The 14,437-nt window shown below is 31.9% G+C and overlaps 1 protein-coding gene across 1 annotated transcript in view; it reads right to left on the reverse strand.

Annotated features, from left to right (window-relative positions):
• Positions 1 to 14,437, reverse strand: part of LOC143194842 (RYamide receptor) — a 201,700-nt gene that overhangs the window by 160,805 nt on the left and 26,458 nt on the right. Inside the window, exons 2-3 of the mRNA XM_076401575.1 lie at positions 6,619 to 7,031; positions 4,416 to 4,612 (exon numbers count right to left, since the gene is read on the reverse strand). Of these exons, the coding sequence (XP_076257690.1) occupies positions 4,416 to 4,612; positions 6,619 to 6,954 (533 nt within the window). The 5' untranslated portion in view covers positions 6,955 to 7,031. The remainder of the gene's footprint in view (positions 1 to 4,415; positions 4,613 to 6,618; positions 7,032 to 14,437) is intronic.

Consider the following 14,437-nt stretch of genomic DNA (forward strand, 5'->3'; position numbering starts at 1 on the left):
GGAAAATTCATTAGAATTATATGTGATGTTTTTTGATATCTGATTCTGCCAAATTAGAAATTTGACAGTTACAATTAGAAAGCTAGTGGCCATCCTTTTATCTTAGTTCTAAATATTTTGATCTTTCATTTCATTAGTTAATTCCTAGTAATTTTGGGGTAATGAAAACGAATATTGCGAATAATAATTTTTATTAGCTCTGGTTATTGTCCTTTATATTATTGGTCTTCGTTTTTATTCATTAAGAAGGAGGGGTAATTTAATGTTACCTGTACTTGAAGATGGCACAGTACTGAAATAAAAGAAGTTTCCTTTGCAGCTACCGGGGGTTTCGTTTTTTTTTTGTAAGAAATAAGGATATTAATTATTGGGGTATTACCCAATACCAAAAAATAAAACACAAGGATAATCCAACCAAGAGAATTGACTCATAGTAACAATACCCAACACCAGCTGATAAAACTCTGCTAATAGTAAGGGAGCTAGCAACGTAGAGAAAACAAGAATTTCAGATAAACTGGTCTTTTGACATATCATATATTTTACTCTAGGTCGGCACCTAGCCCATGTGGCTGGTGGCAGGGGTTGCGTTTATCAGTGCGCATACTATGTGTATATAGGTAAAAATACTCTACTGTATTTTTTTAATAAATAAAAAGTAGCGTCTGTCACATTATAAACAATCATAAAAATATCTGAAAAGGAATTAAATATTTTTGTTAAGCGTATCAAAAGTCGTAAAAAAATCGATTCTTAATTAATTTAAAAATAAATTATTATACATTTTTAGATATGATGCGCACTAGTAAACGCAACCCTTGCCGCCAGTCAGATTGGCCGGGTACCGACCGGGAGAGCGAAAGATATGATATATCAAAAGATCAGCTTACGTGAAATTCTCTCAAAAACGTTGGTAGCTCTTAGACTATATATAATTAGGTCAACAACTCAACAGAAAAATCATATTGCTAAAAACAAAATATTTTCAAAGTGTTTTGTTTCAAAAAAATTGTTTTCTTTGGATTGCAGCTTAAAAATGAAATCGATCAAAACATTAAAACTCACTGATTCGAAAATAAAATGCAGAATAAACAAAAAAGATAGCGATTAGGCGAAATTATTCCTTCTTCAATTTTACTTGTGTCTCTAGTTAATGTTACGTTACCCATTTCTAGTCATTTTAATGTTATCGAAAAGTACATACCTGCATAATTGATTAATTTAACTTTGCTTTTGAAATAGAGTATCATAATAATCATAAAATTATTATATTACATGGATGATTTTACTATACTATAAGTTTCCATTATTTCCATTAATTTACCAATAAATAGATTTAATATTAGCTATAAAATAAAGTAACCGTCCAACTAATCCAGAAAAATATATTTTATATTCAACACATTTTATAACTGATAAACATCAATTATATAATAAATTCGATTTACGATACTCAATAAAATTTTCTCGACAATAAAAATCCCTTTACGACCGTTGCATACGGAAAATTGTCGTCTCGCCATTATTCCTCTTTAAAAGCAACATCATTGCGGACGAAATATCTTAGAGGCCGATCTAGAATTAGATTTTCAGGTCGGTATAATAAAATTTCTTTTTAACGAGATCAAGCGATGAGATTACGCGTACCAGCTGGTATTAAATGCGAAGTTGAAAATCAGAAATGGGCATAAACGCCATCTCTTAAGGAACGCTTAAGCCTAATGAGCGAGCTCGATTATTCGAATGTATCCTGATTAATTTTTGTTTTGGCAATTTTTCAGGTTTTAGCACGGCCTCAACTAAGATTGGCGTTAAGATGACGATGGATTAAGATCGATAGGGAGGGTGGATATATGGGTTTAGGAACGGAAAGGTAATCGATATCCTAGAGACTATAGACCGTATATTAAGTTTGTAAAGTGTATATAACACGTCCACTATAAAGTCCCTGTTACTGAGCTCAAAATAATTTTGTCAGTTATTTTTTGTCAATTTATTGAATACTATCATGGATATATAAGGTTTGATTTCCGCAAAGATGAAAACGCACTTTTACTTTAGTAAAATAGTTTTATTTCAACTGTAACCACTTAAAAAGATTAATATTGTTCCCTTCCACGATATAACATATATTTATATCATATTTTAGATGAATCCATGTTTTTTGATCAGCGATATCTATTTGTGAATATTCGATCAATGTAAATAGCCTAACCTTCTATGTATAGATAATTTATTAGATTTTATGGTTTTGAGATTTGTCTATATAGAATAACAAGTTACTATTTGGTTTTGTTGAGTTCTTTAGTGTATTAATTATACAAATATACGACATTCCCTAATTTTGTTGTTTGATTTGATGAAATTTTCTTGTGGAAACCCATCAAGTACATTTAGAACCCTATAGCGATGCTGATTGGTCATACTTTAATTATCGGTTTCTATCTCGACGATTTAAAAGTGGTGATTTTAATGTCAATACAAGAGAATGGCCTGGTGGACAAAAGATGTTCGAAAACAATGGATTCAAAGACTTTCAGAACGAAAAGACAGCTCGAACTATTAAAATCAACATTCAGATAGTTTAGAATCAATAGTTTCCGGAAGATTACATGGGAATGGGTAGAAGTCAAAAGGGCCATAAATGCTATTTCAAACAAATTTAACACAGTGGTTTCAACGGTTACCAGACAAAAGTGGAGGACTTTCTGTGACATTTTGCCATCTCCGATAAAAAGCGGTTTTACAGCTACAATCTTAAGTCAAAAAGATATGGGTTACTCGAGAAAAATCATCTACATTGAAACCAAAGCGAAATATTCACCGCATGAAACTGTTTCTGACGTTTTGTTGCAAAAATGACTAGCAATAACCAGTAATAGTCGCAAAGTGGGTCATAACTCATAGTAAACTATTGCATCTCGAATGGGAAGTTCTGCTGTGAAATTCAGTTTAATTCAAATTAATAACTTTGATGCTACATGATTTCAAATGGACCGGTTCTAAAAAACTGAGAGACTGGAACACTGACAAACTAATATTGTTCCTTCGATACAGTATCGACATGTTGACAGAACGATCAAACGGCAAAATCCTGGAACATGACAGGAAACATTTTGGTTAATATATATTGTACCTATTTTTCTCAATAAATGCTTTTCATAATTTCATTTTTAATTAACATTGTCAGAGTTCGTAATGAAGGAATGTTCGTAAATAAAATAAATTTAACAAACACAATAAAAATTTACAACAGCAAAACATATTTAAAGCAAATGCATGGAAACTCTTCAAATATTTGGCATCATAAATATCGATAACAATGATAATCATAAGGAAAAGGCTAAAACCAAGGTTTTCCCAATGCTAATTTTTCAAGTTCTTCTTTTCTCAAGAGCCGACAATTTGGACATTTCTAAAATCTGGCGTCGGCGAGCTTTGAGTTTCCAGACACTGCCCCAGGAAAATCAACCATCAAGAAGTGGTATGCTAAGTTTGGACGTGGTGAAATGAGCACCGAAGACGGTGAACGCAATGCACGCCCAAAAGAGGTTGTTACCGAAGAAAACATTTAAAAAATCCATAAAATAATTTTGAATGACCGTAAATTGAAAATGGATAAAATAGCAGACATTCTAAATATATCAACTGAACGTGTACATCATATCATTCACGAATATTTGCGTTGGAGAAAGCTCTGTGCAAAGTGGGTGCCGCGTGAGCTCAATTTTGACCAAAAACAACGACGAGTTGATGATCAAGAGTAATAAAGCCGAAATTATGTATCAATATGTAACAATGGATGTATCATTTCACTCTGTCCAATCGACAGTCATCCGAGTGGACTGCACATGATGAACACGCTCAAAAGCATGGGAAAACGCAACAGTCGGCTGGCAAGGTTATGGCGTCTGTATTTTTGGGATGCGCATGGAATAATTTTCATTGACTACCTTGAAAAAGAACGAACCATCAACAACAACTATTACATAGCGTTATTGAACCGTTTGAACGGAATGAAATCACCGAAAAAGGGCCGCATTTGAAGAAAAATAACGTGTTTCATCTCGGGGGCTTCGAATTGCTTCCTCATCCACCGTGTTCTTCAGAACTGGCCCACAGCGACCATATGCTGTTCTCAGATTTCAAAAGAATGCTCGCTCGGAATAAATTTTCGTCGAATGAAAAGATGATCGCTGAAACCAAGGCCAATTTTGAAGCAAAGGACAAATCGTACTACAAAAATGTTGTTTGATAGTTTTTTATATTGTTACTTCACATTCTTACCAACAGATATCGCAGGTCAAAATGCATGTAAGCAGTTATTTAAAATTATTAATATAATACAATTTTAAATTCTAATATTTTAGTAATCTCAACTAAAATTTCAACACTAGTTTATAACAATTACTTACTTATTACATTTCTGGTAGAAGTTCACTGTTACATTTTCCATCTCCGGCTGTATCAGATTGGCAAATATACCACTCGGCAATACGGTTATACCAGCAAATACCCAAACAACTACTATTATCCATGTGGCCGATCGTTTGGATATACGTGGTTTTAACGGGTACATGATCAGCATATATTTGTCTATGCTTATAGCCACCTGTAATATAAACGTTAAATGAATTAATGCAAATGTAATTGCAAATATAATGTATAAATAGTGACAAAACTAATACCACAAGCATCAATTTTAAGACAATATTGCAAAATATTATTATTACTGTATATATCTAAAATATTTTACACGATTAATGATTACTCATGGTATTAGTAGATATCTAATATCATATTAATATAACATGATAATCAAGACCACTAACATGATAATTACGATAAATGTCACCAATTAGTTAAATTTGTGCTGTTTTTGTATGTTTTGGTTGGCCCAAATGCATGAATTATTAGCAACAACTGTTTTGTTTTGTTTGAGTTTCCGATTTTCAGTTTCCCCCAATTGTTTGTCTGTAGGCCATATTTTTCTCTAATTTACATAGCGATTATGTCTAGTCTATACAAAATAGAAATGAACTTACGTCATCAAGATGAAGAATGTGTTGCCTACTGCAGCATGTAAATGTGTCTTAGTATCGGATATTTTTTTTCTAATTTTATTCTAACTAAAAACAGACATAGTGCTCTAACAGTATTAACTTATAAATATTATTAGTTGTCAAATGTCTGCGGAATTCTTCAAAACATTAGTGATATGAAACATAAGAAGTTATAAGCCGGGAAACGTTGCTTTAGTGCTCTGCTTGTTGGTAAATTTTAGATAGCTGTTTAATATGTGCGATTGCTCTGACTGAAAATTCCTAAGCCAATAAATAGTCAATCAGAAACAGATGTACCCTCTTGACAGTAAAATACGTTAGAGAAGTTAGTATTAGTACTATTAAATATTAAATTCTTGTGGCTTTTATTGGAAATATTTTTATTGAATTGCAGCTCCACTGTACTCAAAAGAAGAAAAACTATATATTATTGGATTTCTATTCGGGATTAACTCTATGAAATGTATAAAAACAGTGAGTGTTTCAATATAAACATAATTTAATACAATTGCTAATTGTTAGTCTAGAAAGTATCCAGAGAAAATTACGAATATGTAGCTCTTTGAGTGATGTAGGTCATCAAATAAAGTCGTTAGTTATTGTAAAGATAAAACATGAAAAGGTCTAACGAAACTTACAGATATAGCTTTCAAAAAAATACAGTCTTTAAAAGGGTGTGATAAAATTAATATTTCTTTTTTCTTTTTTGATTTCTTTTTAAGTTGTGTCTAGATATAAATATATTAAAATTAAATATTAGACCATCCCTGGCAATATTCTAATAAATAGAGTAAAAAACAAAAATTGCTGATACAAAAAAAAGTAAAACTTAGAGTAACATTTGATTAAACTTTGTTAATCATAATAATTTTTTAATAATTCACTGCCGATATATTGTTCTTCGAGCTAGAAACAGGAATGAGTTTATTCTTTGAGCAGAGTATTTTTCCTCCAAGTCTAGGAGCGGCTACTATATAGAGGTCAATCATACGTTTTTGAGAAGCAAGATGAACCATCATTTATTGTTATGGACAAGTCTGTAACATGAAAATTGTGCACAGCTAGTAACACAAATACTGTGATATTGAAGTGATTTGACAAGGAAACAGCAACGAAGGAAACAACAATTAAACATAAAAAGGTAATTATGATCCCTAGTGAAAGTAAAATACATTACTTAATATATATATTGGATATACAATTGTTAATTAGGTGAATTAAGCAACTCTAACCTACAAGCTATTATTGCTGTTATTATATGTTAACATTTTTCATAACAGATCTCATTATTTTATTTAGATTGGAATATTGTTATATATCAAAACCAAAATAAGCTTATTATTCCGACATTTTCACGACATAAATTTATATGACGTGAGTCCACCCTATTATTGAATAGACTATATATTAATTCAATATATTCATGAATAAAATATAATGTATATTTTAACGATATGCCACGTACGTATTCCTGATTCATCTATAAAATAATAATGCGAATTCGCTGACGGTTTATGACTTCTAAAAATCAAATAGATGAAGTAGCTGTACTTACCAAGGTGTAAGCGCTAACTAAAACACTCAAAGCACTAACATAACACACAACTGTACACATAAACTTCCCGAACAGCCACTCTTGTAGCAGTAACGGTACCGACGTAAATGGTACGCAAAGTAAGGCGATCAGAATATCGCCAACAGCCAGGTTCATGATGAAATAATTGGTCACAGTTCGCATCCTCGGTGATTGGAGCACGATATAACAAACGAACACATTTCCGAGTAAAGCCACCACGAAAATGGTGGCGTACATCGTATAAACCAAGCTGGAAAACACAACATTCCTCGTGATATGATCCTCTTCGATGACATCGCATGTGCCGTTGTCCATGAGGTAGAATTTAATGGGAACAGCGAAAGTAGTGTTGTTCGCCAGGGTTGGAGGATGGACGCAGAGTGTATTGATATCTGTAACAATATAGAATTTTAAGTAAATTCTTAATGAATGGAAATTATTGTTTTTCAAAATTCTCAATTGATGTTCATTTATTTTCATCTCATGTTTATTATTTTTAATTTTTATACTTTAGCTTAAGATGCTGATGAGTTTGAAAATGCAGGTCTCTCTATATGTTTTTTTTTATTTTTTATTTCAGCTGTAGCAACATCACTATTTAATATTAATTCCCACTATATTTTATGTGACACAAGCAGAACAAGTTATGTATGTTTTCCTCCTTTTTGAAGAAAACGGTGGCACGTGTAGACTAGAAATATGGCAGGGTGAAAGCCTATGTGGAGGAGGAAATATCTTTATGTAATATGCGCCAAAAATTAGTAAATTGGTGTAGAACGAGATACACCAATATCAAACAACCAGGAATTGCCAGGTCGGTGATAAAATATATACAATATATGATCGGGGACACGTAATTCTCACTATCAAAATCTGGCGGAGATGTACCGTAAAAGTCCGGCAGAGCTATCCAAATCGGAAGAAGTTAAGCGTAGCCGAAATGCTTCAAAATAATTACCTTTAATAACAAATAGCACTAACGGAATATTGCAGGTAATAAATAAATTAGTTTGTTCATCAAAACTTAAAATTAATGTTGCAAAGGGTGTTAACAGTTGTAAATAGTTTCATGGTATTTTAATTCCTCATTTGTTGGTGCGTAAATAGTTCATCTGTGGAACATGAGGCAAAGTAGGAAGTTATAGATTAATAAAAGCCATAAAAAGGTAAAAAGGCAATTAAAGATTATTTACCTGCAAAGATGAGTTTTCAAATTTACATAAAATACATAATAACAAATTTGAGGATATACACTTACTAATTTTACTAATTATGTCAATTATAATTTGTTTTCAGGCTTTAACATGCGAGGAGATCTGAAAGTCGGAGAAAAGGAGGAAAAGTTAAGAAAGACGAATTGAAAACGCAATTTCCAAAAGTTTTAACATACTAACTCCATTGCTTGTTATGGACAAAAAAGCAGAGTTTTCTGTGACTTACTGTAATAAAAATTGGACCTACTACGAAAATTCCAAACGCAAAAAGTCATGGACGAGTCCTGAAAAACCATCCACGTCGATTTCGAAGTGAAATATCCATATGCATGAGTTGTGATCAGAAAAGTGTGCTATATTACGAGCTGCTAAAAACCGAACAAAATTGAAGAAATTTAACGTAATTGCGAGCAAGACGCCAGAATGAAATCACTCGATCACACACCAAAAGTGTAAATAATGTTCGGCTATAGCTCTAATGACAAGTTCTGCCACACCCAGCGTACTCCATAGATATCATATATCATTTGATGAATATCACTTTTTCTGATTAATGCAACATGTAACAAAGCACCTAATGGTCTCAGCTCAGTTTTCAATATACTCCCTCCATTTCAATTTTGCATCTAAGGATATATGTAATTATCTCCTATTTTCATTATATGGTAATAACAGACACACAGATATGAACATGATTTTATTTTTATTCGCCACTGTTTGGTCAATCAGAATACTTTTTATAGCTACTTTTTGGTTCGTATCCACTTCTTGTATTATATATATCTTCTCTTACTATTATATATCTTGGTTATCTAACAACCCGAGATGCACCCGGATATATATATATATATATATAACAATACATATATATCAAATGATTAAATAAATGTTTAATTTCTAAACCTCCCATCTTCTAACATAAACGTTGCTAATAATCCCTATATTTCGCTTTATCCTTTACTTTGTATCCGGAAATTGCCATATGGCCATCCGACATCCCAAACTTCAATATAACAACAGCCAGCCGACAAACAAAAGTTTGATCATTTGACTTTTTGATGAAGTTAATAACGTTTTAAGGACTTCCTCGGCAAAACCAAAGTTTAAATATGTCCCACGGCCGTATACTTTAGTGTACGTATACAAAATAAATTTAATTCCTCGAAGCGGCGACGTAACCGGTCTCATGTATCTAAAACAGCATCAGAAGAAAATTAGTGTAATGGAAGTTATATGACGTGTGACCAGAAAGTTTTTAATGTTTGAAATTAAATAACTCTTAAGGAAATACAGTCTTATTCATTTGGGTATTTTTCAGAAAATCTGTCAGAATCTTATAATTGTAAAATACAAATTATCACAAAGTTTTTCATAAAAATATAGTTGGAAAAATTTATTGAAATGCTACGAAAATCCATAATTATTATCAGTAAACTGAATTTCGTCCTTCTATTAATATGTGATACTTCCACTACCCGGAATATGGAGCTTTACTCTGATTATTCGAAGGTTGGTAAGTGTTTAATAGTAATACAAGTTCTAATGGTTCTTCCTTTTTATTTAATAGGCCTATCAATCAATTTTAAATTATTTCAAGCAGATAGTGACAATGTGTACTAAATTAAATTGGGTATATTTGTAACCAACTTCATGTAGAAGCCTCACTGACATGCTTCAATTTTCAGGTTGTGTCATTTTGTAGAAGTGTGAACAAAATTTTATTCAGTTCGTTGAAAATGTTTGAATTTGAACCGAATAAATCCTACTTGAGGGCAGTTTTACTGTTCAATATTGCTTCAATTTTAATAAAAATCCAGCTAAATGTCATCCAAAGATCTGCTTAGATCGTGGAAATCATACTCCATCGATTCCAACGTGACAATACAGCCTCGGCGTTTTAAAAGCAATGATTTTGACACCGAAGGTAAACAGCGTTTTAGACAGCCAAAAAAAATTGAAAACGGATATTTGAAGGCATTACTCGATAAAACTATTAATGGGGATCGTAATTGATTACAATTGATGCGTTTGGGTCAAGTACCGTGCGAAAAATGGCGGAAATACGAGCAATGACGCAACAGTGTCGTTCTTCAGTATAACAATGTGGAACCCCACGCCTTGTTCTCCTCACCTTGATCCTTCTGATTATTACTTGTTCCGACTGTTTGACTTCTTATGAAGATTCCCACAAATTGATCGATTCGTGAATGGCCTCAAAACATATCTCATTCTTTCGAGGTGGAATACGTAAATTGCTTGAAGAATGGAAAAAAATTGGTGGCTATCGATGAACAATACAATAGATTGTGTTATTATTTCATAACAAAACTTGGAATTAAAAAAATCCTTTAAAACTAATTAATAGGTTTAATACATTTTTGAATATTTTACTCTGACGATTTATGTGGTAATAACAGTGCCTAAATAATATTAAATAATATAGTAATATAACCGATCTCTTCAATCATCAAGTTACCCTTTCGAATGGCCCGCTATAATAATTCAAAAGAAAAGGTATTAATTTAAATATTAGGTGCTTTCCCGTATACTTTTCTCACATGAAAATGCTAAGTATCAATATAACAAACTGTTAAATCTAACATACTTATTAAATTCGATGGTATTAATATATTCTACATATAATAATACATTTCCACTTAGTATTATTGAGTTAAAAAGTATCAGCAGAATAATGGAACATCCAAAATTACAAATTTTCAACATTACTTCTATTATTTGATAAAAAGAAATATGTTGTCGACACCCATTAAATAATTTTACAGACAAAATGGTGAAACGGAACAGGTTAGGGATAGTCTAAGAGAGCAATCCAAAGTATCATATATTACGTGCTACTAAAACTGAATAAGAGTGTTACTACAAATATTTTCAGGACGTCACTTGAACAAATTAAAGGACCTGTTATTGCTAAATAGACCAGTAGAAAAATAGTAACAGACGAAAGACACAGACATCCTCCTTCATGATAACGCTCAGCTACACATTGCAAGTTGTAGAGGATAGAGTATTTCAGCCCGAATAGGAAGTTCTACCGCTCCCAGCTTACTGACCAGACATAGCACTTTTTGATTACCGACATCGATGCAGCATAGTTTGGCTGGCAGGCGGTCTCTCTTCTGAAGAAGTGCGAAGATGGATTCCTATGACAATCTTTTTGCACGGTATGATACCAGAAAAATGAAAAAAGTTACGGTAAAAATTCTGGTTAATATATATTATAGCAATTTTTTGTAATATATTTTTATGGCGAAAATATAGCAGCACCCGATATTTAATCAGTTTTGAGACGTATACATAAATGTTACCACAATAACTTCCTTTTGGTGTTCGATGCAAGATTCATCTATCATATCTCATCTATTGTAAACTGCAGCCATATCGATTTTCAGCCTTATTTAGTTAAACAGTTGCTATTAGATTGGGTACTTATTAAATCCATCATCACCGGCCAGAATACGATACAATAATTCCTATTCCCTATCGACTATGAAGCGGAAAAGTATACAAAATTCAATCTTTCATATTCTTGAATATGCCATTGTCAAGCTTTTATCCACTTTTCATAAAGCTGTACTTTTTTCCAATATAGATCTCGGAGTATCAATAATATGCACTATGAAGGAAAACACTGAGTACATATTAGTTCAAACTCACTTAAGCTTGTTGAGAAAACCACACGTATTATCCTTCATAATCGGAAAAGCTAAAAATATGCTTAAAAAGAAATCGTTCCCTATGGACCATGAATAAATGCCCATTAAATTTTTTAAATCTGTCCAGGAGGCAGACGCACCTAATCGGGAAGGAATAATGGACCCCGAGAAAGTTTTATGAACTTTAAAACGAGATAATTCAATGACAATGTTACAGATTTAAATGAGACTATTGCTCAATGAACAGGAAAGATTTCTCACAAAATATTGCCTTGAGAACTCTCTTTGTGCAAATTCGTAATATTTCGATATCCATTAAGAGGTGTGACTGGATTTAATGATGTAAAATCGACCAAAATGTATCAGTTATATTCAGTTCTTCGTTGTTCCCTTTTATCCGTATATTATTTGCTTTTGCGTTGGTTTAAGAACCAATAATAAATAATCTAAACCTCTGCTATATAACATTTTTTAAGGCCCGTTATTTTCGTTAAGTATTAGTTCGTCGTTTTTTATTTTTTAAGGTCTTATGTAGATGTCCTCTATATATAATATATAATATAATATTCATATATATGATATATATGAATATAATAGATATATATTGAGTCTTTATCCAGGTCTATATCCCTTTAGTTATACACTGTAGATCCACACTGGCTTCAATACTTGTTTAGAGAATCATAATTTTGCAATATAGTTCGAATTGCAGCCCAAGCAACCACCACATATTTTAGGCCTCATGCAAGTTAGGGTCGTTTATTCCTAACATGATCTACGAACCAACTGATAAATAAACTTTATGGGGCGATTGAAAAAATTTAAGCGTTATATTTTTCTCGGCTGGCCTTGTCCATCTGCTTTTGCTATACAGTATCAAAAATGATTGGTTGGGTTGAATCAAATCAATTGGGTTGGTTAATTTGACTTTGGTTGTAGACTGATGTTCGTATGAATTTGAGAAATAATATGTCTATTTTCTGCACCTTGCTATTTCCAGAATGTATACAGAGATTATGCAATTACAAAGCACTGACAATGCTGTTTATGCTAGTCAAAAACTTCATACTGCGAAAACGATATTTTAGTATGAAATATATTCTTAATTATGGCGTTTAACAATATGTTGACCAATAAATTAATTAAATAGATAAAAAAACGTTTTTCTAGTCATTTTCAATTGTCGACTTTGGTTTATTAAAGTTGGTAAGTAAAAAAAAGTTTGACACATGTTACTTTAATAAAAGTGAAGTCTTATAGAGAACAGCAACGAATTTTCATTGCTGAACGACATTTTCAACATAACATACTTCTCCAGCAGAAGCTTTTATTTTTACAACTTAGTTAAGTATTGAAAATGTTGTACTTGGAATTCAGACACACATTATTGTTTAACAATAAAGGCACCCAGGACGTCTTATTGCGTAGATGATAGTACATCATTGGACCTTATTTCTTCGAATATAGGTTAACCAGCCACCGTTACTGCTACCCAATTCTCGGAGATCATTACAGCCTTCTTTGTACTTAAATAGGACGATATACATGTGGTGTACATGTTGTTTCAACAATACTGTTTCACGCGCCATACAGTCTTTGAAACGATTCACTTAGTATATATTATAATGCTGACTCTACTCTCTCATGTCAGAATTGCCATAGCATAACTTTATAGTTACAAACTTCGATAATATTCCCAAAAAATTAGTTAAAAGAATAAGCTAATGTCAAGCCAAACGCAAGCTTTTTACTTCCACAAATAATTGTGTACTTTCTTTCACTTCTTATGAAGATTCCCACAAACTGATCGATTCATTGATGGCCTCAAAACATATCTCATTCTTTCGAGGTGGAATACGTAAATTGATACATTTTTGATTACATTTTTGAATATTTTACTCTGACGATTTATGTGGTAATAAGAGTACTTAAATAATATTAAATAATTACTAAATTCGATGGTATTAATATGTTCCTACATATAATAATACATTTCCACTTAGTATTATTGAGTTAAAAAGTATCAGCAGAATAATGGAACATCCAAAATTGCAAATTTTCAACAGACGAAAGACCCAGATATCCTCCTTTATGATAACGCTCAGCCACACATTGCAAGTTGTAGAGGATACGGTGTTTTAGCCCGAGTAGGAAGTTCTACCGCGCCCAGCTTACTGACCAGACATAGCGCTTTTTGACTACCGATATCGATACAGCATAGTTTGTCTGGCAGGCGGTCTCTCTTCTGAAGAACTGCGAAAATGTATCCACGATTCCCATGACAATCTTTCGATCGATCGATCTCTGTCTTTTAGCAAGTATAGCCAATTAAATATATTTACAAGCATAGTTTCAATCATAATAACTAAAATAATCATATAATATACATGACAAATAACACAATTTCATCTTAATCGAACTTCAAATACCTTTAATCTATTTATACATCAAATTTACATTGAAAAATCGAAAAATATGTCGGTTTTGGTAATCTACTAAATCGCTAGCGTTGTAACAAAACAAGATAAATCTGTCCGTTTCGTTTATTTCTTTCAGTACTATTATATATCAGAAAATAGTCGATTGTTGAGTAGTGAAAACTAATAAATCACTGAAAAACACTCCTATCAAAACACAGCAATTGATCATTTTCCTATACTTATTAATCAGAAAATCGATAATCTCCGTCACATTTTACAAATGGCATTTTGGTTCAAGATAAAAATGAAATATGGATGATGTTATGTATTAGCAAACACATTATTTCTTAAAGGAAAATTATTATAACAATAACAGTAACAAGAAATCATATATAAATATTTTTTCTTATAATATCAACCTTCCTTTCATTCTGTATGTTAATTTTAAAAAACACAATTAAAATATAAATCTTAATTGTATAAAAAATAC

This window comes from Rhynchophorus ferrugineus, unplaced genomic scaffold, assembly GCF_030347505.1.
Source record: "Rhynchophorus ferrugineus isolate W39M unplaced genomic scaffold, kcgeb_rfMv2 rfM4, whole genome shotgun sequence".
Taxonomy (NCBI): domain Eukaryota; kingdom Metazoa; phylum Arthropoda; class Insecta; order Coleoptera; family Curculionidae; genus Rhynchophorus; species Rhynchophorus ferrugineus.